We start from the raw sequence: 23,912 nt of genomic DNA, 5'->3' as shown, positions 1-23,912 counted from the left end.
AGTTCAATAACAGCAAGTGCAACACAGGCTATAGCTACACGCTGTTCTCTGCCTTGTGCCATCAACAGCAGCCGCAGCAGGAGCAGAAAAGTGGATAGCATCATGTCACCAATGCAGAAGAGAAAGACCATGGGGAGGACACAATTACAATGTCTTCAAGTACCTTGCCACACTGGGTACAGAATGCTAACAGAGTATCATAGAGAAAGCACAATGAAGAGCATCACTGCCTGTTTCTGACCCGATTTTTGAGACGGCCACCTCATTTTAGAGTCGGACTGAATTTCAGCTTTGTCTGGTGTTGTTAGTCATGCAGTATAGATGGACGGCTGAAGAAGAGGCACCAGTCCATTCCCCAAGGTCAGTGCCTTCTTTCTCACTGTACCTGCACAAAGAGGCAGAGAGTACACCTAAAAGCGTCATGGCAACTCGTCGCATCATGTGGACAGAAGACATGGAGGCCAAGTTGGCCGAGCTGTGGCAACACCATACGAGGCTCTTTGAAGTTTCCCCCTCCTCCTCTCACAACTGATACGAACCAGAGACACACTGATCTTCAGCTGCCTGGTAATATTTTTCTTGTTTTCTAATTACCTAACTTGTTTGTCAGTTTGTACTTGTTAGTAAAACTCAATGATGATTTCTCTTTCAACTCACTATTTTTGTTTGCTGGCTAAACTGGTTGAGTCTGTACAGCTCTCATCAAACCACCTCTCCCATCATATAATATAAAATCATGGGCAGCCACTCTGGATACACAAGCTCAAATGAGCCAATCGTACACCATTACGATGGCCAAGACAACGTACACCTTTGAAATTCTTAGTTAAACTGAACATGAACTGCATTTATATAGCACTTTTACCCAAAGTGCTTTGCTGTGTGCCACAAAACAAAACACACAATAATGGTGGCTGGGAGCCATTGAGGTTTGGGGTCTTGCTTAAGAACACTGCAGCAGGTGACCAAGAGGATCCTGGAACTGAACCATCCTCTCTGTGTACTTTGTTTGGAATTTGGCAGGAGATGGAGGTGACATGTCAAACAATGACATTAGCCTCAGAGTATCATCACAACATAATACACTTCTTAAGTACAGTATATATAATGTAAACAAGTAACCATAACTAAACAGAGTGGTTCCAGCCATTTTCTACAAATTATCAAATAGACAAATATGTCATTGGCATATACAAATCACTCCTTTAGTAGCCTAACTGGATGAAAAGCCACAAGAGACCTCGAAAAACAGCTTAGATATAACTTTCATGAGCACAACCAAAGATTTCTAACTGCTAGCAGTACTTGGATGTCACTTTTTTGTTTATCAGTGGTACCTTTCTTATTGACTCTTGATGGTAATGTAGCTGTGTGTTGGATCAATGGACTTGGACTAGTCCAAGGTGTCCTGAAGGGGCAACTGTGGGATTATGGGCCCTGGGGTTGTTATTATGAGCAATAAGGTCCTTGTATAACTGAACCAAAAGGTTTGATGTCGTCCTTGGCACTTTGTCAAGTGTTTTCTCAATAGATGATGGACTCTGTTGTGCCTTGTCATCTATTCTTTTTGTGATTTTCAAGGACATATTTTTAAGGCACAGCCAAGGACTGGAGGATGTCCAGTCCTCTTTGGTGACCTCAGGACTGCATGTCAGATACTTTCAGAAGATGCTTTGTCAGGCTGTGACCTGCGTCACTGAGTGTAAAGTGGCTGGGATGAGGGACAGCACCTCATGTTTCATTTCAGAAGTAAGTCAATTATCCACAGTGGATTTGGGGTGAAATGCTGCCACAAAGGCAGAAGCTTAAAGCTGCCTGAATTTCTTATTTTTATTTTTGGTCATTTGGGGGCAGTGCAACAAGTTGTAAACTCAACATCTGCATGTGATTGACCTTAAAAGCTGTTACGGTGAATATGTTAGCAGACAATTTTATATTCAAACATCCAGCAAATGCAACATTACAATTAATTTTAGATTGTGTCTCTTTTTTACTGTTAGCTGTTTTGTTCTGGGCAGGTAGGATAAAGTGGTGCTTTAATTGTTGAGGGAAACAGAGTTTATGAAAAACCAAGACAACTGAACTGATCAGGTATATCACAGTTCTACCAACACCTGGCAAAGAGCTTTGAGTTGTGACTATAAGGATAGGATCAAGGTAAGCAGGCTAACAGAAACAAGTTTACTTCACCACATTGTGGTTTCTGATGCATTTTCCACCCGGTGACAGTGTTTTGTATTTTGGATAGGCAGCAGAAGAACACAAAACAGCTGCTGTGGCTACTGGCTTCCTCTAATCCTACTCATGAAACGTACCATATGCTAAAGGGTGTTACTTCCCACATACTCTCATTTCATCACACAGATGAAAAGAATGGGTTTTAGCATGAATTAGGTGAAATGGTTAGCAACAGCACATGATCGGTAGCGTTAGCTAATATCATAAATATTTGTTACTTGATATATTTGATGCTGGTGAAGAAGTGTATAATTCAGCAAATTCAGACATGAGCAAAATTAGCTGCTACATCATTTTCCTGTTTTCTGTGGCTGCTATGGTCACACAGCAGGCGTTGGCAGCAAGCTGAAAAGTTCAATTCAAAGTTCAACCATCGTCAGACAGCAGTAGCTAGTAGCTGTGCGTTAACAACAATGCCAGCCACCCTGTCTCTCTTTGCTGCTGTTGCTGACACCTCTGTGACAGGGCTGATGTGTCTACCTTGGAGACAGTGGAGACAGCAGCAACAATCTCTTGCTTACTGGCGTTCAGGAAATTAGTGTGGCAGGCCAAGAAACAGTCAGACAACAAACATGTCATTTTTTTTACAACTCCTTTTTGTGTGGAAAAAAACACTTAAAGGTGTTTCCCTGCTTCTAATATTTGTGCAAAGCAAAGCCAACCGGCACTTGGTGGCAGCTTCATATTTCCTGTATATACAGACATGAAAGTGGTATCAATCTTCTCATCTAACTTTCTGCAAAAAAGTATGTTTCCCAAAATGTTGAATTGTTCCTTAATGCCACTTCAGCTTGTTGGCAGTCATTCACCTTCACTATTTGAACCATATAGACTGACCAGTGAGCAAAGGGAAGGGTGAAGTTTTTACAAAAGCAGATTTTTTTCCTTAATTGCTTTTCTTGTGAAACAGTTTGTAACTTTTGTTTTGATAGGTGTTATATAGTGAAATCTTTATTAGTTTCTAGATATGGATTACTATTAAATAGAAACTATTTTTTTTAATTCCAACAAAGATTTTAGTCAGTTATCTTAGTCACCCTGGAGGGTGACCAAAAGACTCACAGTATGGTAACCATTCTAATTCAGTCATTTAGTTACTCACTGGGTTGTTAGAAGTATCAATACTTCAATAATGTTTTGATACCACGTGTTAAATTACAATCCCCGCGAATTATACAATAGATGGTATTGAAAAAAACAAAGATGTAAAAAAAATTTAAAAAAGAAAAAGAAAAAAGAACTGCAATCAGTTTTTCAACCGAGGGCTGCACTGGTGAAACAACAAGGAAGAAAATCAACTGGTCCTCAACCTGTGGCTGTTAAAGTATTCTCTTCAGCAATGAACCCATCATGTGACTGGAGGCAGAAGCACAAGCAGGCAGCACGACGGAAGTGAATTTCAGAACAGCCAGTAAGCAACCTGTCACCTTAATTTAACCACTATGCTGTGTTTCTGAATGCAGCAACATTAGAGGAAAAAAGAATTAATACTAAAAACAATAACAATAACATAAAGAGTGTATAGGCCTACAAGGCAGGGAAAACATTTAAGAATGGTAATAATAATGGTGATTACTATTAACATTATGACAAATGTGTCGGTGTGTGTTCAGTGACTTCATCTGTACCAGCACTGTGTTGTTAATATAAAAAAGAAATACATTTTCCTATTTAATGTGCCTAGGACTCTTTTTCTTTTTGCCATGGTATCACTTAAGGTATTGAGTAATGTATTGTATTGTACTAGTATTGTACCAATGTCTCATACTTAAAGGAAGCACAGACAACACTATAGGGTGTGCTGCAGCACATTAGTATATATAATGTTTTGCTCTCTATATGTATGTAACCCCACTTGTCAAGCAACTGTCTTTGTCTTTCCATTTATCGATTCTTAAGGCCTATTAAAAGAAATCCTAAAAATAATCCTAATGAGAGTGTTACTATTCTTAATTGTCAGAGTGCTGTAAACATCACTCATTTGATGGATTCATAGGCACTAAGTCAATATGTTTGTTTATATGTGTTACAGTGTTTACTTGTGCATCTATCGGTTGAGACTGGATATATTAATATGTGTCTGGGCATAGCAGGACTAGGTAGACACGGTGTGGCCTTGAACAGAGAAAATTGGCACAGCATTGAATCCACAAGGGTGAGGGAACAGAGCAGGAGCTAAAACAACCAGGAGAAAAATTATCCTGCACAGTCCAGAATAGACCTATCTATGCCATCCCTGAACAATCGTGCAGTGTCCCTTCATCTGTGCACTCTTCATCGACATAAAGACTCAATGCCCTACATAACCCTGACATGAAATGACAAATCATTTTTGAAGACATACATAGGCCCAGTCATCTTTTTTTTTTTTTTTTTTTTACCACTGTCACAGCTGTGACCAGTGCATGGGTAATTTGAGACAGAATGCAAGAATCTCACTAAGGCAGATAAAATGGATGCATGATGAAAAAAAAAAAAACCTTTCTCACAACTCTCTTTAATCACACCATTAACAGAAATCAACATGGAGCACAGCATCATTCAGGAAAAAAATGATGCATTATGAGTTATCTACACCACTGATAAACAGAAAGTAGACTTATATTCCATTTTACCACTGTTCATATCAACAGCAGGGACCTGATCAATTATGCATTAAATAATCTGTGGGTTATATCTGGCTATCTGCCTCAGAGTCTTGATTTGAACAAATAATAGGCCTTCCCTGCTATTCACAAACAGCAGGACCACTACTACGTATGTGCCAAATAACCCTTTCAAAATGGGTTACACAGCCTGCCTGCATCCTCTCATCCTCTGCATGTTTCACTGATGTAAACAGCTAACAGGGCCCAAACTGGCCTCGCAATGCCTCTGTGGAGCCTGAGATGCAGGGCTAGCTTGCCTGCTATTGAGGGTCTGCCCTGATGTATCGCCTGACGAAAAATAACAGGGCAGGCAAAAGACTGAGAACTTGACTTCACGCAGATGTCACCTTGTTTTGATTTAGGAGCTGTATGTATAAAATAATCCAGCTGACAGGCCTGGAAGGCCGTATTGACAGTTTTTAGCAGTCATCATAGGTGATTGACTGCACAGTCTGACGAGCAAAGTTTCTATTTTTGAGAAAACGCAAGAGTCTGCCGATATTACAGATTTATTACAAGATCGGTACATTTGGCCTGATGTAATGCGCAGAGGCCTCCTCCCTCGCAGCAGCTGTTGAAAACGAGCTGGCTGCCCGCTGGAGGTTGGACATGAGACTGTTGTGCTCAGGGCACATACAGACCTGAATGGAGTTGGACCGGTTGCTTCCAGGCTGGAAAAAATGATTTACGAATTCTGGAAAAGACTTCTAGAACACTGCCACTGAAATCACGCGAGAAAACACAACAATGCCATTTTTATTCTATTTTGGTGCTTGTTGTAGTCAAAACTAAACAATTGAAGTATGCCCTCAGTACTACATTGTAAAAGGTTAACAACAAGTTTGGCTCGTGTCCATCTTGTAGCCAGCTTATCCAACCGTTTTCATTACAATATTGGTCACAAGGAACAGCTAGGTTAGCTAACATGAGCTAGTTAGCCACAAGGCTAACTACTGTATTTGCTTAAGAGATAGCTTGCTGTTAGCTAGCTCCTGTTTGTTAAATACCATTAGTTAGCTTCAAAGCAGACCCCTGTCTATACGTCGTTATTGCTGCCAATGCCACCTTCCAGCACAAACTATGGAGAATGTCGGATACAGGTCAGTTTACTGCAAACAAATAACGTCATTAACGATAAATAAACAAAGGAGAGAGCCGTGTTGTTGAAGGTAAATTTCAGTGTGACGGTAATAAGACCAACTGTAAGGGTTAGCGAGTTCACTGTCACCCATTTCGGAATTCCTCTGCTCGTTTGTGGAACAAAGCAAGGTTACAGGACAGGAGAGGCAGCTCAGACTAGATTTACCAGGAGTGCACACATACACAATCAACATAATCGCATACTGTGTGTGTGTGTGAGTGTGTGAGTGAGTGAGTGACTGTGTGTGAGAGTGAGAGACAGAGACCCCCTCCGCAACAACACAGTGACAGATTAGAGCTGAGACCCTCTGCTGTTGTGACTACTTTTTCAGACCAAAGGGGGTGAACCAGCTCTCTAACCTTTGTAATGGACCCGCAGGTTGTTCTGTGACAGCCCAATGTAGCTGTATTTATCCTTGGGGCTCCAGGATCGGGGTAAAGGGGTCTCTTCCTCGTTCACAGCCGGGTAGAGACGTTTCAGTCGCTCGTTCAGCTCGTGCTCCTGGTAATTAAAAGCAGGATCTCCTAAAGGCAGGCTTCCCGCTCCAAGCTCTGCCATTTTTGGCCTCAGTTTTGTATCTTATTGCTGGTATCTCTCTATCCAAAGCCCCGCGTCAGTCCACTGGAGCTGTAGGCTGAGAGTGAGAGGGACTGAGGGGAGAAAATAGCAGTGGTGTGACATCCCCGGATAAGCAGCAGAATGTACTGTAGGCTCGAGCAGTGCCGTTTGGGTACTGTAGTTCAACCACGCGCTTGCTTTTATGGTAATTTGTCTCGAAACGACTACACAGTTCCGCTACGGTTACCCTGGTTTAGGGCTTCCACTGAGAAAGGTAGCAAGGAAATATAGATTCACAACTGTTACATTAATTGACAGTTTTAGGATTTCTTATTATTTATTTATTTATTTTTTTCTATTTTTTTTTTTAGAAAATTATATAATGTTATAATGTTCATCTCACGTAGTATGCATGGAAGCAAGTGGAACAGAAATACATTCGCTAGTTAGACCATTTACAGCATTAATTGCTCTATTATTTCCACAACTGAAATAAAGTATAAAATTTGCTAAATGTGCCTGCTCCTCAAGACACCACATCAAGTGGTTTTAGCATATGCTGTTTTCTTTCCATACATGCTGTCACTTCTGTGTTGCATTGTAATTATTAGAAGTTGCAGTTTCGTAGAAAGTAGGTTAGGGGGATGTTTATTAATTTATCAGGTCTGCCATTAGTCAGTGTTGATGGCTTATACATCCGCGTTTAAAAAGCTACAGTTTTCCGCGTTTAGGGAATGTCTCCATGTTCGCCAGTTTGGAAGAAAGTTTTTATCTTATACAATTTGGAAACTGTTCAGGCGCGCCGCGGACTACCATGTGGGTCCTGACGAGTGTTCCGTCCTCGTTACCATGGAAACCCTGTTACAATGCTGTACTCTGTGATACAAAAGCCGAACATGAGCTAAAACGGACCAAACTCAGCGATTTCAACCGCTTGTTCTGTTATTTTCCAGCCTTTATATAATTTCTAGACATGTAGCCACGGAAAGACATTAAATTTCCACCTGTAATACCGTCACAAAAACAAAGGCAAGTGATTGAAAGACGACAGTGAAAAAACAACTACATAACTCTTGTAACGTTATTATTATAACCATTCCATGTATTACGAAATTACAATTTTGAATGACTTAGCTCTGTTCTTTTATGTTTTAGAGTTACGTACGACCATAGTCTACAAAATGAGACTGTCCAGACATCAGAGGAAGAGCAAGAGGGAGAAAGTGTTGGTGCTGTTTCTGTCCAACCTACAGTGAGAAAGGTAAGCAAACCAGGTAGAGGTGAAATTCTGCCAGGTTTGATACCTGCTATTTGTCAAAAAACATAGCATCACATAATCAACTGCTGTCTCCCCTCTTCCAGTCACAACAAAGTCACAATCAAAGCTCTCTCTCTGTGTGTGTGTGTGTGTGTGTGTGTGTGTGTGTGTGTGTGTGTGTGTGTGTGTGTACACGTGTGGGTCTGTGGTGTGATAAACCCTATAGCTATGCTGGACAGGTAGCAGTTACATTTATGCAGGTCCTGGGAGGAAGCCCCAACTCTTGATGCACCTGGAGAGCTATGTGAACAAGGAACTGCAAACTATCAACTCCCATGAGCCCAAATATCAGGAATTGAAACTACAGGTGCTTTGTTTTTATTTTGTTTTTTTCAGTAAAACTAGATGAACTAATTTACACACTTTTTCTTGTCAGACACAGTACTCACATATCTTAATCTGCTTTGGCCACAGGTCTACCGGAATGTCTTTGGTCATTTCATCAAAGAGTTCAAAACCTACCAACCCCTTCTTTCAGCCATCAAAAAGGAATATGAAACCACTCTTGGTCAGTAGCTCTATGACTAAACCTGCCTGGTCATTCTCATTTCTTAAGAAGAATTACGGTGGTATTGCCCCCTGGTGAATGGACGCATAAAGTGCTATAAAATAAAAGGAACTCTGTTCAACAAAGATTCATTTATACAGTAATTATAGAAAATCCGGCCTTTGAAGATGATCAGAAATATCATGCATTTTTACAAGAAAAGACCAAGTTCGCTTGGTTCCCAGTGACTCTGCAGCATCCAATTAACCCAGCATTTTTGAGAGCTAATCTGGATTAAGAGGTTAATGAACAAAGTGCTATGGGAACAAATAGTTGGTGGCAACAAATAACTCTTCAGAGATATTGAAAGAAATGCCCTTTTTTTGTGAATTTGTTAACAGTTGATGTAGTTTGGTACTGTAATCTGCACAAATTGGGTTAAGTTACTGCCAGTCACTATGGTGCTATCTGAGCTATCTGAGTAATTTTTCATTGTATCCATCAGTCATTTAGCCCTTAAAATGTTTAACATAATGACAAGTGCCATCACAATTTCTTAGATACTGAAGTAATTGATGTCTTCAAATAGCTTATTTTGTCAGATAGTCACAAAACTGAAAGGGATCCAATTTACAATGATATGAAATGAAGAGAAACAAGCAGATCTTTGAGTTTAAGAAGCTTGTGTAAGGACTTGCAATAAATTCTCATAATGATCATCAATTAGTTGTCATTTAAGCAAATAATTGTTTCAGCCCTATAGTTTCATGTAGATGATTTTAATGCATTTTACATGTGTTCAGCATATCAGCAGGATCAAATCCAAGAGCTGGAATCACTGCGATCCCATCTGAAGCTGGTGACAGAGGAACGTGACAGGAAGATTCACACTCACTGGGCAGAGGAGCAGGCTGAGACTGGAGCATTGAAAATGGAGAAGCAGCAACTGCAGAAGGACATTAGGGCCATGAGGGAGAGAGAAAAGGCCATGCAGGCAGTGGTACGTGACATACTTGTAAACCACTGTTTATTTATTCATTCATGGGACTTTTTAGGGAATGTAACTTGCTGTGGTTTCCCAATGAATTCCTTCTCTAAATGTTTATGTTTATGTACTGTCCTTATCTCAATATATTATGCAGAAGTTACCCAGGATCACGGAAGATCTCTTTATCCAAAAATATCTTCTTTTTGAGATTCAGTCCAGACTGAGGTCAAAGGTAGATTTTCACTTTCTTGTCTCACTCACCCCTCTGTCTTCAATTCCGCTCCAGGTGGACCGTCTGCAGTATGAACTCTCCCACCAGTATCTGCAGTACCGGGAGGAGCGTGACGCCCGCAAGTTGCTGCTCTGGCAGCTCAGTGACCTATCAAAAGGCTCTGTGAAGGACGAGCATCCTGTAGATGAAAATAAAGGTAGCGCAGCAACGTTTATATATGATATAAATTTGATTATCAATTAATTATTAATCACTCTTTTTTCTTTAAAAAATGATCTCGTTCCTTTGATTGTAAACTTGGTTGAACAAGACATTTGAAGACGTCACCTCATGTCATCCAGATGTGATGTGATGTGATGGGTATTTTTACCTGTTATAGACAAGTGATCAATTGATTAATCAAGAAAATAACAGACAGATTCATTAGTAATCAAAATAGTCATTAGTTGCATTCGGAAACTGCACATTTATTAATTGTATTGTATTACTTTCAAACCTTGCCCACTCTCAATTTCTGGTTAAGGCGCTGACAAAGTCTGTCTTAATAATGGGTAAAAATTGCTGTCTTTAAAGGAATAGTTTAACATTTTGGGAAATATCCTTATTCACTTTCTTGTTAAGAGTTAGATGAGATGATGGATACCACTCTCACATCTGTCCACTGAAGATGAAGCCAGCAGCCATTTAGCTTAGCATAATGACTGGAAACAGGGGGAAACAGTCAAGAAATAGTCTCCCTGGTTGTAGCTTCTTGTTTATCAAACAACAATGTGGGTGGTATCAATCTTGTCATTGATCTGCAAGAAAGGTGTATTCCCAAAAAATGGGAAGTGAAAAGAATGAACAATACCTGTCATGTTAGGAATTTATAAATTAGACGCTCAACCAAATACTGAAAATATAGATATACAAAATTAAACAAGTTTTTGTCTGCAATTTGTTTCCATTTTGAAAGGAGAGGCTAAAGACCTTGTTGAGCTGCAGCTCGCTCTGAAGGTGTGTCGAGTAGACCTGACTAAAGCCCAGGAGGAGCTCAACAGGATGAAGGCAGAGTACTGGGATTCTGTGCCATCTCGCAACTGGGACACCCTGGAACAAACACACAAACAGACCCTCCTGCAGGTGACTCATGAAGATACATAAACTGTACACACAGTGCACGCATATACATGCACATACAACTCATAAATTCAAATCTTAACAGTCTTCACCGTGGTCATGTTTTTGTGTTTTTGTGGTGTCCAGTTTAAGACGCTGCAGGGTGACTTTGATCAACTGAAGAGGGAGTATGACACCCTCTTGGAGATCCACAAAGTGGCCAACATACAGAACAAGACAGACATCCCCATCTCTGAGCAGGTACGTTATAATACCCATGGGATTGAGTGTGGGCACAGTATGCTGTGATAAATTGGTATGGAGTTGTGTCTCCAAACTGCACACAAAAGCTGATTGTATGTAAATGTGTGTTGCTGTCTTGCCAAATCTTATATGAGAAGAGCTTATATATGAGATACCACTCTCATGCCTGCCTGTTTAATATGAAGCTGGAGCTTATCTTAGAATAAAGACAGGAAACAGGGAAACAGTTTGCCTGGTTCTTTCCAAAGATAAGCAAAAATCTGTTCACCAGCATCTACAGTTCACTAATTAACAAGCTATTTGAATTTAATTGGTACAAAAACCAGATTGTAAAAAGAACAGATAAAGCGAACAAGATTTTACCTTAACTTTAATTAGTGGGATTGAGCGGTTCTTTTTACTTTGGACGGAGCCAGGCTACCCATTTCCCCCTATTTCCAGTATTTATGCTAAGCTAAGTTATCCATCTCCTGGCTCCAGCTTTATAATGAACTGACAGAGTACCATCGATCTTCTCAGATAACTTTTGGCAAAAAGGCGAATAAGTATATTTCCCAACATGTTGAAAAGCTGTTTGTTGTTTTACAGACGGATGAGAGTGTGTCCCATGAGCAAAGCCAGATTCCATCCAAACAACTAACAGTGCCGATTGACTCTGATGTTCCAGAGAGCAGCACACTCACTGTCCAGGAGTTTAGGTGATATAAAGAGATGCACAAAGACATTTCAAGTCAAGTCACTTTTATTTACATAGAATAAAATCACAAACTTGCCTCAGACGGCTTTACAATTTCTACACGTGGCACCATTTGTCCTTAGAACATCAATTCAGGAAAAACTTCACCAATAAAAGTTTTTGTTCTTTATGGCTGTCTGTGTTTCTCTGTCAAAACACTCTTTTGTGTATGTATGTGCGTATAGAGCAGCCGTGAGGACAGCATTTCCTCTGAAGTCAGATCAGGAAATAGATGAACTTGTGGCTACGGCTCAAAGCGAACCAGGCAGCAGCAATGACACCATCTCCTCTCAGAGACTCCACAGCCTGGTAAGTACCAGCAGAGATTTCACTGCTTTGTCAGCCTAATTGAATTTTTTGTAATTCACAAGGTGCATGTCTTGCATCTGCAGCCATTCTAAGACCTTTTGCTCTCATTTGATGAAAACATTGAATTCATCTTTAATATTTACTAACTTGTGGCCACCGAGACCAATGTGGTCATTTTAGTGAATCAATGTAAAATATTCTTTATGTCTTCATGGACAGTAAAAACAGTTTGAATTGCCCTCTGCTCAATTTCTATGCTTTGATGAGAGGTTAATGCTCCAACAGCTTGCAGAATCCGGTGTGGCGGCATTACCTGCAGCTCTTGACCAGTCAGAAGAAAATGCTGCATCAAATCACTTTCCAGCCAGCTGCTGATATAATGCTGTTGTATTCATGTTAGTGAATGTTAAATAAGAAGGCAGGCCAACTTTCCAGCAAGGACACATAAGAACAAATGGTGTATGGAACCTGAAGTCTAGAATCACAGATTATTGATTGTCCCCACAATACATTTTTAACAGTTCCTGATACTTAAACAACTGCAAATGTATGTACGATGATATTGCATTTTGATTAGCGATCACAGACTTAAAATAAAACAATGACATCCGTTATGTTTGTCCCTTTTCATGTAATGAAGTGTTTGGACTTAATCTGCAAATAGAAAGTAAGGAGTGTGTCCTTGTAGTACGTGGTCTGGAGAAAGAGATTAATGAATGTGCTGTTAATGATAAAGTAACCACCCCAGATAAGCTCCTTTCAGACGTGGACAGTAATCTGTAAATGCCAATTCTGTGCTACATGTTGATGTCATGTTTGAAAATGTCCACCAGTCCTTTTTCCAGTGAAGTTGTCCTGTCAGTTTACTGGAACCTCGGTTAATATCCACGACATTGTCTAGCTGGTTGAAATCTAAATATGAGCAATCACCGTGTAGAATGTATGCTGTGGATCTTGGCGTCTTTACATACATTAGGACATTTTCGTGTATAATGTGGAAACCAAACAAACATCTGGAACTGATGCTTTAAATGCTGCACTTGGAGAGTCTCTTTGCAAACTGTATGTGGAAAAACCTTTTTTACTGTCACTTACAGTACAGGAAATTGTTGAGATTTTAACAAGACATGACTGTGTAAAATAATACAGCTGAATTGTTCCCTAACCCCAAATATTTCGCTCATCACACCATCACTACTCTTCAAAATGTTGGGTATTCCTGAACATAAGAAGTGGCTGGTCAAGCAGCCTCAATGTACAATAGCAGTTTCCTTTTCTTGACTAATTAGAGGAAGCTTGTGCCGTACTATTATTGATTTATTTTGATGGTTTGGAACATTGTTTTAAAGCCATTTGCCATAAAATCATTTATAGATACTGATAAAACCAAGTCAAGGAAGGTGCCTTGTTCTCTTTGTTGTAGTAGACGGAGGGGAGAGACCCTTTAATTCACTTTGGATAGCCACTAAATACTGACAAAACCATGGAAAGTGACAGGAAAAGACTGTGGTAATATGTTGAAACCCAAACAGAACACTGTGTTTTATTTATCTAATGGGTGGATGAATGTTCTCAAATAACCAGAACATGTTAATCTCTAGATCTTGTGTTAGCATATAATGCTGCAGCACATGCACTGTACACATAAACGTCCTCTGACTGAGGGACAAAAAACAGGCCTGATGATGTTGGAATTCCTCAGGGGAAATCGAGGTACCAAGACATTCAGGATTCATTTCATTGTATCTGTGTACAGTGTGAAGACCAGAAGTGTTGAGGACAGATGAGACTAAAATCAACCTTAAAAAGAGGAGCAGGTATACCACCACATCTGCCACACAGGGTGGAGGTGTTGTTGTCTGTGGGTCAAATCCTGCTGCCAGTAGAACCATCAGTAATTTTGTTAACATTCTTTAATTCACTGTAAAATGGCAAGAATACACCAGTAAGCTATGGCAGACCATAAAAGTCACTGCAGTGTAAGGAGCAACACAGGAAACAAGCAAAGCATCTTGGATAATTTTTTGTTCAAGCCTGCAAGAACAGTCTTTGAATCTGCAAAGCAGTGTCAAACAAGTTTTTTTTTTTTTAAGGTGAGCTTATGTAACTTTTACTGAACTGCAGTCCTGGCCACAAGTTATAATTGTGGGATAAATACTACAATAAATGTAGCGTAGTTTAAACAAATAAAGACAGTTCATAAAAATAATAATGTCAGTTACAGCATAACATCTACCCAAACTGCACTACCAATAGCCAACAATAGTGGGTCCTATGTTCCCAAAGTCCTCTGTCTCTTGATACAAACTAACATAGCAAGGGACTGGTATGAGCTTTCTTCATTGTTGAATAAGAGACCTTTAAATGCAGTTTGAATGGTAAAAATGTGTTTAGCCCGTGTGGTGATATCAGTGTCTAACGTCAACAAAACCGCTGCCTGCAAACTTGAGGACATAGGTTTCAAGGAGTATAACATCAATTGCTATAAGCTATAGGTGGGTTCAACATACTGACTTGTTGCTGTGCACTCACTGAACAGACTGAGATAAAGAAAGACACAAAGTTTAGACTGCCAGAAGTCTAAGTGAGGTGAAGACATTAGTATAGAAGATAGGATCAAGGGCCTGTTTGGGCAGTTTGCTGAGAAGTAGCTGAAGGTTAGGGTGGAGCACGTAGGCCATGCCTTCCCCACCCTCTACAAAGTTAAGATAGAAATTCCTTTGTTCAATTCACACAACTCCAGCACTCCTGGAGAAAGAATATGTCAAAGAAGAAATCAAACATTTTCCAGGTGAGGCAAAGCAATTCTAATTTTAATTCTTCTAGACATATGAATGTATCCAGAACCACTTCAAAACAAAATTACAAGTATGGAAGACGCAACAAGAACAAAAGCTTCACAACTAGAGTGATGACAGCACTGAGTCATCAGTGCTGAGCAAGCCAGGAGGGCAGAGCTGGGCTGCTTCCGTCTCGACCAGTTCAGGAGTGGACTCACAGTGTGAGTGCTGCACTGAAAAATGCACTTCACTGAGGCACACATATGGATGAATAGGGAACCGTTTAAATGAATGTTAAATGAAATGAAATTGACATAGAATGAGCTGACTTGGATTAATGTATGACAGAAAAGTATGTGTTCTCCCTGACAAGTGACAAGATAGTAAGTAAACCAAATGTGAATTATCTTTATCACAAAGTGTTATTATTTACCATTAGAGGGCAGTGGAAATAAGCTGAAAACACAAAATTGACATTCCACCACATTTTCAACAAAACAATCAAACCTGTTAGCAAATGCTTATTACACATTCAGATATGGAACAACATTAGCATCCATTTAGAATTATGTTTCTCAATCTTAGTCCAATATTCACTAGAAATGATGCTAATAAGAGCAGTGAGACATCTGTACATCTGTACCTATGTATGAACAGTCAAACTAATTATAGCAGGTAACTGGTATATTCTCATATTTTCAATATTCTTATTTCATTATATTAATATCAATGCATCAACCTGATCAGTTGTCAATAGTGTGAGTACCACAAATGGACTTTGGGGGTGTGGAAACAGAAATCACAGACACAAATATCTCTAAACCTGAGCAAGTAAAACCAAAACTCTCTGCATGGTTTGATACCATGACAGGAAATGCTGGAAATCTTCAAATGCAAAGTAGGTAAGTAGCTACAGCTGTTAAAAAAATGAAGTGGAGTATTTACCTTGGAAATATGGTGGACTAGATGTATTAAGTAGCATAACGTGGAAATACTTGAAAAAAAGTACAATGTGTTTACTTGAAAATTGTAGTCAAGTGCAGTTGACTTGTAAAATGACTTGTTCTGCAGTGAAAATGTGACAAAACATATTATTTAAATTATGTTGTTAGATTGTTAGTACTTATGACTCACTGAGTAAGCAGCATTTTACTGTTGTAGCTTGGTTAGGTGAAGCTAATTGTAAGTACAAGCAGTTAGTTTTGGTTTCCAACCTAGGGGTCAGAGAGGGGCCTGACAAGTGAAATGACAAGTGTCATGTGGCAACTGGCTCAACCAGGTGCAGCTTTATTTGGCGGCACAAACCAAGTGGTTGGGGACAACTGGTTTAACCTCTACAGTTTGTTGTATTTTAGTTGAGTCAAGAAGTTTTTTTTATGTCACCTTTTACACAGCGGATAACAACATATGGTGAAGTAACTAGTGATTATATCTGTCAAATAAATGTAGAGAAGTAGAAAGTGCTTTCACAGTCACTTTAGGCCTATAGACCACATAGTAATCTCTAAGCTATTTCGCCTTCAAATACATGGTTTTAAGTTTATTGTAGGTAATATAATGTGGTGCTTTATAAAATGTAAGTCACGTGAGGATTCTTTACAATGTTCATCTACAATAATTAGGAACCTACAATTAACTAATAACAACATAATGTGGGCAACGTGGTTAAAGTGGGCAACCCCAAACACTTAAAAGGGTTCACTGTGTATGGCAATTACAGTATGGTTATTTGATCAGTTGCAATTTTTTTGACAATATATGCTATATAAATAGAAGAACAATATAAACTGAAATGGTGAACAATATAAGGTGGCTCCTGCATTTGAACCTAATCTTACACCTTGTTGAGAGGCCCTGTGTTAGGGGCCTACAGCTTTTTTTGCCCTGTGGCCCACTAAAAGCTTAGTCCAGCCTTGACTGACGAGTATCTCTCCAATGTTTATATATTCACATCACAATATGGCAAATGAGTGAAACATTATACAGGTCATAAGATAATCAAACTGACCTTCAATTAAATTCCAACTGACCCATACAAACAAACCAACTGTCAACAATTGTTCGCATAAAAGACCACAATCCCCATAATGCACCGGGCCGCCCACCGTCTTGATTGCGTGCCTTCATAGCGGAGCAGACACTGCGCTGTGTGATCGTGCAGCCGGCGTCGGCTTTGGTTAGAGGTAAGTTTTTATTACTTATTTTAAGGAAATGCTCTTTTGGAACAGTGAATGGAAACATGTGCGAAAACAAAACGCGCTGGTTTAGTCAGACATTTGAACAAGTATAAGGTAATACAAGTGGTTCAATTGGCTGCTCCTGGCAGGTTAACGGGTCTGGTTTAGTGCTAGCGTTAATGTTAACGTTGGGCACGCCTATGTAGGGTAGCTGCTCCGGGTTTCCAGTGCTGTGTGCGCGGGCCCGGAGGAGGCATCAACACTTGCTGGAGACGGAGTATTTTTAGCCGGCGGTGAAAAGGCCAACGCCAGCCAGCCAGTTAGCTAACGCCTGGAAACATAATTTATCTGACGTCTAACATTAGCTGGCGGAGAGGCATGCGAGGTATATGAACTGTCTTTGCCAGCACAGGCTAAGTCAGCCCTAGCAAACATCGCTCACAAGCTAACGCTAGTAGCAGCTAGTTAGCTTCGTTAACGAGCCGTAAAAGAGTTTTCTATTTGTTAGCGTTACTTAAAAGCTTATTTGTCTCTTTCTCTAGACTTCACTGTATTTATGCCGGCCTAGAACTATGTAATGTTATGTCCCGTCGGTATTTGTGGTGTGGTGTTTCGACTTAGCTGGTTTTCAGAGCTCTCAGATTGTTCCAGTAACAACAGTGTATGTGTGGAAGCACATGACTTCTGTGCTGTCAGTGTCACCCAGGCGGAGAGAGACCAGGCCGTCTGGGCCATTTTACCTCAACTGTTTTAAATGTGTTGTTCTTTTTAACATCCCAGTGTAGTGGTGTTCATGTGTCGCCTAGTGTACAGTAAGCAATGGTGGAGAAAAAGTACTACTACGACACTGTAAAAATTCTCTGCTACAAGTAAAGATCCTGGATTGAAAATGTTACTGAAAGCAAGTATCATCAGGAAAGTGCTGTTAAAATATTCGAGTAAAAGTAATCAACGTAGAAAAACATCCCCTGTGACTGTTATACTTTTATTTGTGTGCATACATATAACATTTGTATTTGCTACATAAATATAAAATAGGATTTTACTGTTAAGATACTCCTGATTACTCCTGTAATCAATTGATTGTTTGGTTTGTAAAATTTCACAAAACAGTGGGAGATGCTATCACAATTAACCAGTGCCCAAGTTATACTTGTTTTGCCCACAGTCCAAAACCTCATAATGATTAAAAACACATCAAAAGGAATTAGATTCATCGGAAGGAAAAGCAGCAAATGTTCACATTTGTGAAGCTGGAACCATGACATGGATTTGCATGAAAAAAAGTTGTTTTTAGATATGCATGAAATAAACACAAGTAAACCATCTGTGAATTAAAAAAGAAAACATAATGTTGTCACTATATTGCAGTACATGCATGCTTGAATGCTGGTATTCAATGTAACAAACAAAGGGCTGTAGCTGTAAAAAGGGTCAACAGGGTCAGTTCAGGTAACTGTTTTCTAAGGTATCACAGGTATGAGTCTGTGCAAATTTGGGGATGGCTGCCTAGCCTGTAGGGTGGATGGTCAACCTGGTGGGTGTTTCCACAGAGTAATTTGTCTGTGAATGAAAACGAGGCAGAACCAGGCTCTGGGTGGGATCTGCCTCGACCAGTTGGGTTAGAGAAAGAGAGAGCGTGAGAGGGAGAGAGAGTCTGACCCTGTTTTTTTTGTTTCGTTATTTAAGTTGTGGTGAGTATTAAGAAGAAGAAGAAGAAGAAGAAGAAGAAGAGACATACTTTATTATTTATTATGTTTCATTTCAACTTTTTTTTTTTCTAAAATAAGTGAGCAAAGTGAGTTCATTTTTGGTTCAAGCAGAGGTAAATCTGTGATATTGATGTCCTCTTTGACCTCTTTCACCCTTTCCTTGGTCTATACATCATGGTGGTTTATACTGGATTTGGATATTGCTTTCATCTCAGTATTGTATAAGTGAATACATATACTGTTGCCATGAAGGTTATAATGTGAAAACTGCTTTAGAGAGGTGTTTCTAATGTTTTTACTGATATAAATGGGATAGACAAAATATTGGAAACACCTGACAGATCTCCCATAGGTGTTCACCTGGGTTGAGATCTGGTGACTGAAGGTCACAGCAAATGATTCTCATACTGTTTAAGTCATCCAACCACATGGCCTGAATGAATGAGAATCTTCAGAGATAGTGATCTCATTGATTTTTATTTTCTTTTTTTATTCATTTGTTTAACATTTTTCACCAATTCATTGCTGGTTTCATTCTGGCTCCCAGTCTGTCTTTCTGACCCTGCTCCCCTTCTGTCTCTCCATCTTCCAGTGTGCGTTGCAGGGGAGTCAGGATGGTGGACCAGCCTCTGTGGGAGCAGATAGGATCCAGCTTCGTGCAGCACTACTACCAGATGTTTGACTCTGACAGATCGCAACTTGGATCTATATATGTGAGTGTAACAATTATGCTTTTTTGGATTTTCTGGCTTCAAGTATAGATGAGAAGGACACATCATTGCCAAAGGATGTTTGAGCTGAAACAATCAGTTGATGAGCTGTCTCAGTAATTTTTCAACTCATATGTCAAATATTCTTCTGTTCCAGCCTCTCAAATGTGAGGATTTGTTGCTTTTGTCTCTCATGTATGTGCTGCTGTTTGGACAATGCAATCTTAGTTCTGGGAAATTACAAGGGGCATATCTCACAATTGTTTTACATTTTACAGACAAAACAATTAATCTGTTTTATTGTTTTACATTTTACAGACAAAACAATTAATCTGCAGCTTAATTGTTCATGAAAATAATTATTAGTTGCATCCCTATTATTATTATTATTATCATTATTATTATTATTATTATTAGCCCAAGGCATGCAGTGTATCTAGATGATTTTCTAAATGTAAAAGTGAGTTTACTTATTGCTATGTTTACATTTATTATTTGAGAAAATAGGCAGTGGGCTTATTTAAAATAGGCAGTGGGCTTATTTAAAAGTTAAATAAGCCCACTGCCTATTTAAAAGTTAAATAAACCCACTGCCTAAATTTTGCAGGAACATGAGCAACTGGTACATGTCATGTACAAAAAACACAGACACATGTGTAGAGCATACTAGTACTTATTAGTGAGTTTTGGAGCAGTATCTATTTAGCTTTTACTTGTGTGAAGTATTTTATCTCAGTTTTATATGTCAAATCTTCTACATCAGACCCTCAGATTATACCTTCTCACTTTGACTCAGAACTCAACTCATGTCAATCTCAAACAGATAGGTGTTGAACAGTGCTAGTAACACTTTTTTTTTTAACAGTTATATGATGTGGCTTTTTTGATGGACCATCTACAAATGGTATCCTCTGCAGTTCCTTCTTTTCCCCAACCTCTTTCTGTCTTCCTCCACACAGATCGATGCGTCTTGCCTTACGTGGGAAGGACAACAGTTCCAGGGAAAAAGAGCAATTGTTGAGAAACTCACTGTGAGTTTATCTGGTAACTTATTGCTATGTTTATAGGTAACACGCAACAGGTGGTGGACAGGCCAAGTAAGAAGTGCACAGGCAATGTCAGTATGTTTACATGTACGCAAGAAACCAGGTTACTCTGAGAAATCTAGAAATCTGGTTATCAGGTTATCTGGGGACAAATAAAGGAATATTGATGAGTCAGACAAGCCATTCACATGCACTATAGTAATTCTTATTTCTCAAGGGTCAGTGAAATTATTTCAAGATATATTAGAGGAAAGTCAGTTTTGATTTCTTACTTTCTTTCAATGTCTGATATACCTGTATTAATCTTCCCATTGTGTATTTTTCATCTGTGTGTGTGTGTGTGTGTGTGTGTGTGTGTGTGTGTGTGTGTGTGTGCGCCAGAGTCTCCCCTTCACAAAAATAGCGCATAGTATAACAGCGCAGGACCACCAGCCAACTCCAGACTGCTGCATCTTGAGTATGGTTGTAGGACAGCTAAAAGTAAGTCGTATTCACACCTTACTTTAGAGTGCGCCTTTTCTTTGTACAACATAATCATCTCAAATTGAATGCTAAAGTAAATATGGATATTCAAGTATGTTCCTGTGTATCATATCATCTCATTGCTGTCCTATCATTTAAAAGTAGTCTTTTGAATTTCGTTTAGAAAAACTTGAGGCAACAAACTATCTAGTTTCCTTCGAAGACTACTCCACCGATTAAGCAATGCACTCCTATAACATTGTTTGACAACGTTATTGACGATGGGAGGACAGTTTTAAAAGAAAGGAGTTAAAATGGATACAGCAGAACCAGAGACATCGTCTTTTAATTCCACCCTTTCTTCAAAGATCTGCAAAAGCAGGCGCCACCAAAGGCTGTATACAAATTTATTTATTTATTTATTTTTACATATGCAGTACTACTATACAATTAATTTAAATAAACTTTAATGTGTAAAATATTGTAGAATTCCCCTTTCAGTGTCCATATGAGCACAGTCTGGGGTGCATTTTTCAGTCAAAACTCTGACAGTGACCAACCATGACCCAAACCTGACAGGCTGGATTCCCAAGTAGCAAGTTGTTTGTTGGGGGAAAAAAATCTGAACTTCTGCAGTAGGTTGCAATAGGGCTGGATATCAAACTTTTATTCTTTTATGGCACCGACCAAATTGCTTCAATGGTATCGAGTATCAAAATACCAAGGCCTTACATATAGACCTTCTAATGCTGATGATTGGGTGTGTAGCGTTACATGTTGTATAGGCATGCAGCAAAAACACAACGTTCATACCAGGGATGGTACAGCTAACCTGTATCTGCTTGTTAGTGAGTGCATCCTCTCCTCACCGCTGCGGGGATGAATAACCTGCTGCCAAGGCAAAGAGTGTTTCTGATGGCAGACGTGATGTTGCTTACAGACCAACAGGTTAAAGGAGAGACATGCTGAAGCTGACAGAAGTTGAGAGAAAGTAAGAGGTCTTACTCTGCCAAAATTTCCCAATACCACAAACATCTTGTTGGATTAGTCAAACTAGATGTTACAGTGGCATATTGCTGCCCTCTACTGTTTGTTGTCAGTGCTCCTTTTGACACATAGTCCAATACTGTACACATATTCCATTAGTTTCTTCATTTCAGTCCAGTTGTCCAGGTTTAGTAAAGTAAAAACATTTTCTCCAGGTGCTCCCAGGTATTTGAACAGCTTCCTCCTTTGATGTGAGTAATTGTACTGTAGTGTGTGATGTCATTTTATAAGATTGAAAAAAAAAAAAAGTAAAAAGTGATACCCAGCCCTACATATCAATGTCACCTTCCCCGCCAAAACAAATGCCTTGGCAAAATTTTTGAGGAGCAAAACATTTAGAAGAAATGCATTTGACACATTTGTTGGACCTCAAGGATACGCACAGTGTTTTGGTGAGTAACACTGAATGAAAACAGACAGCAAAGTCTTCTGGGAAGCGTTGTATATAAGAAAACTTAAAGCTAAACTAAGCTGTCGAAGCCTTGATTGGAACTGCCAGGTAGTTGGTACAATTTCAGGTTTGGAGTCCTCAATTCCTGCCTGACATTATTGGCATTTTTGGAATTTGCACAGAAGGAAGTATGTCCTCCCCACAACTAGTATACGTACTTTGGTGAGCACAACTGATAATTGATATCACTACACTGCTGACTTCATCCTGAACCCCTGCTATTTCTGTTTGTGTGTTTTCAGGCAGATGACGACCCCATCATGGGTTTCCATCAGAGTTTCATCCTGAAGAACATTAATGATGCGTGGGTGTGCACCAATGACATGTTCAGGCTGGCCATTCACAACTTTGGCTAAGCCCCCTCCCCACTCTGGTGGGCAGGGGCGACCATTGTGAAGGGCACTGTGTGATGAAGTATGGAGGGAGGGCAGGGAGGAGTTGAGGATGGAGAGAAGAGAGAACACTCATCCCTCCCTCCTGCTGTCTCATTTATGCCTGTTTGACAAACAAGCAAACACCGGATTCTAGATGTCAATCACTGAACCTCATCCAGGCGGGTTTTCAGACAACCCCAGCCAGTAGAACTGCAACATGTTTCTTTGCTGCGAGCCGGCCGACCAATCAGATGCCCCTGTCTGCCACTCCGCTGATCTGCATGACACTGGGGAGCAACCCCCCAACCCCAATTACAATATCTACACTCAAGCCACCAGAAAGACAAACAGCTGACCGACGCCATTAACTCATAATCTGCTCTGCTCTCCACCCTTCTTTACTCAACTCTAACCCACTTTACTGTTCACTCTGCTGCTGTCAACTCAGCTCAGCTCAGCTCAGTTCAGTTCTGTCAGCACTGTTGTTGACTGGTTTGTAGATCCATGTTCAGGTTCAGTCGGCTTCTTCAGCTCCGACCTCTTGTGTTGTAAGTTGTTTTTAGATGCCACTTGTGTGTTGCCTTAGTGTGTTTAACTGGGTTTTATCTTCCTTTACATTGTTTACTTTGCCATGATTGACTCTCTAATGCCAGGCTTTGCTCTCGCAAACCAAAGAGTCATGGAGGACATTAAGTTTGACCCTGTTGTGTGATTGGCTCTGATCCTGCATTCTCTCTCTCTCTCTCTCTCTCTCTCTCTCTTTCTCTCTCTCTCTCTCTCTCTCTCTCTCTCTCTCCCTCCCCCTCTCTCTTTCTCTCTCTCTCTCTCTCTCTCTCTCTCTCTCACACGTCTGGCAGTTACCATGGACTACAGCCACGATAGACAATAAAAGCTGGACTTCTTTCTTAATTGTGTGGCCTTGTCTCTCCATATTATTCTCTATAGCTGATTGTTTTCCTAATCCTCCATTTATCTCTCCACAATAAATCTCACAGGTGTCTTTAAGTGCATATTATTTGTACTTTTTGAAAATTCATTAGTTTAGGGGAACTTACTACAGAAGATCAACTGGAGAAAATTGTCAAATCAGTGCATGCCAGCCATAATTTGACAGGATCGTAATCTGGCTGATACTG

General features: G+C 39.8%; 3 protein-coding genes across 5 annotated transcripts in view; 2 read left to right on the top strand and 1 right to left on the bottom strand.

The window, feature by feature from the left end:
* Window positions 1–6,733, bottom strand: part of ranbp10 (RAN binding protein 10) — a 33,740-nt gene extending 27,007 nt beyond the window's left edge. Inside the window, exon 1 of the mRNA XM_076733130.1 lies at window positions 6,387–6,733. Within this exon, the coding sequence (XP_076589245.1) occupies window positions 6,387–6,585 (199 nt within the window). The 5' untranslated portion in view covers window positions 6,586–6,733. The remainder of the gene's footprint in view (window positions 1–6,386) is intronic.
* On the top strand, window positions 5,472–12,629 carry tsnaxip1 (translin-associated factor X interacting protein 1). 2 transcript variants are annotated; one of them, XM_076733131.1, is made up of 11 exons: window positions 5,472–5,986; window positions 7,741–7,846; window positions 8,070–8,210; window positions 8,318–8,411; window positions 9,194–9,390; window positions 9,665–9,806; window positions 10,566–10,732; window positions 10,856–10,969; window positions 11,561–11,670; window positions 11,894–12,017; window positions 12,303–12,629. In XM_076733131.1, the coding sequence occupies exons 1-11, from the start codon at window positions 5,967–5,969 to the stop codon at window positions 12,390–12,392; spliced, it is 1,305 nt and encodes a 434-aa protein (XP_076589246.1). In that variant the 5' UTR covers window positions 5,472–5,966; the 3' UTR covers window positions 12,393–12,629. The 2 variants fall into 2 exon arrangements, with proteins under 2 accessions (XP_076589246.1, XP_076589247.1); XM_076733132.1 differs by lacking the exon at window positions 5,472–5,986 and adding an exon at window positions 7,425–7,614.
* Window positions 12,630–16,905: 4,276 nt separating this feature from the next.
* nutf2 (nuclear transport factor 2) lies at window positions 16,906–23,786 on the top strand. 2 transcript variants are annotated; one of them, XM_076733963.1, is made up of 5 exons: window positions 16,906–16,980; window positions 19,279–19,399; window positions 20,356–20,427; window positions 20,824–20,922; window positions 22,645–23,786. In XM_076733963.1, exons 2-5 carry the CDS (start codon window positions 19,301–19,303, stop codon window positions 22,756–22,758), a joined length of 384 nt encoding a protein of 127 aa, XP_076590078.1. In that variant the 5' UTR covers window positions 16,906–16,980; window positions 19,279–19,300; the 3' UTR covers window positions 22,759–23,786. The 2 variants fall into 2 exon arrangements, with proteins under 2 accessions (XP_076590078.1, XP_076590079.1); XM_076733964.1 differs by lacking the exon at window positions 16,906–16,980 and adding an exon at window positions 17,183–17,359.
* Window positions 23,787–23,912: the final 126 nt, after the last annotated feature.

Source organism: Chaetodon auriga, chromosome 6 (genome assembly GCF_051107435.1).
Source record: "Chaetodon auriga isolate fChaAug3 chromosome 6, fChaAug3.hap1, whole genome shotgun sequence".
Classification (NCBI taxonomy): Eukaryota; Metazoa; Chordata; class Actinopteri; order Chaetodontiformes; family Chaetodontidae; genus Chaetodon; species Chaetodon auriga.
The sequence above is the reverse complement of the archived record's forward strand: the minus strand, read 5'-3'. Positions and strand labels throughout refer to the sequence as shown.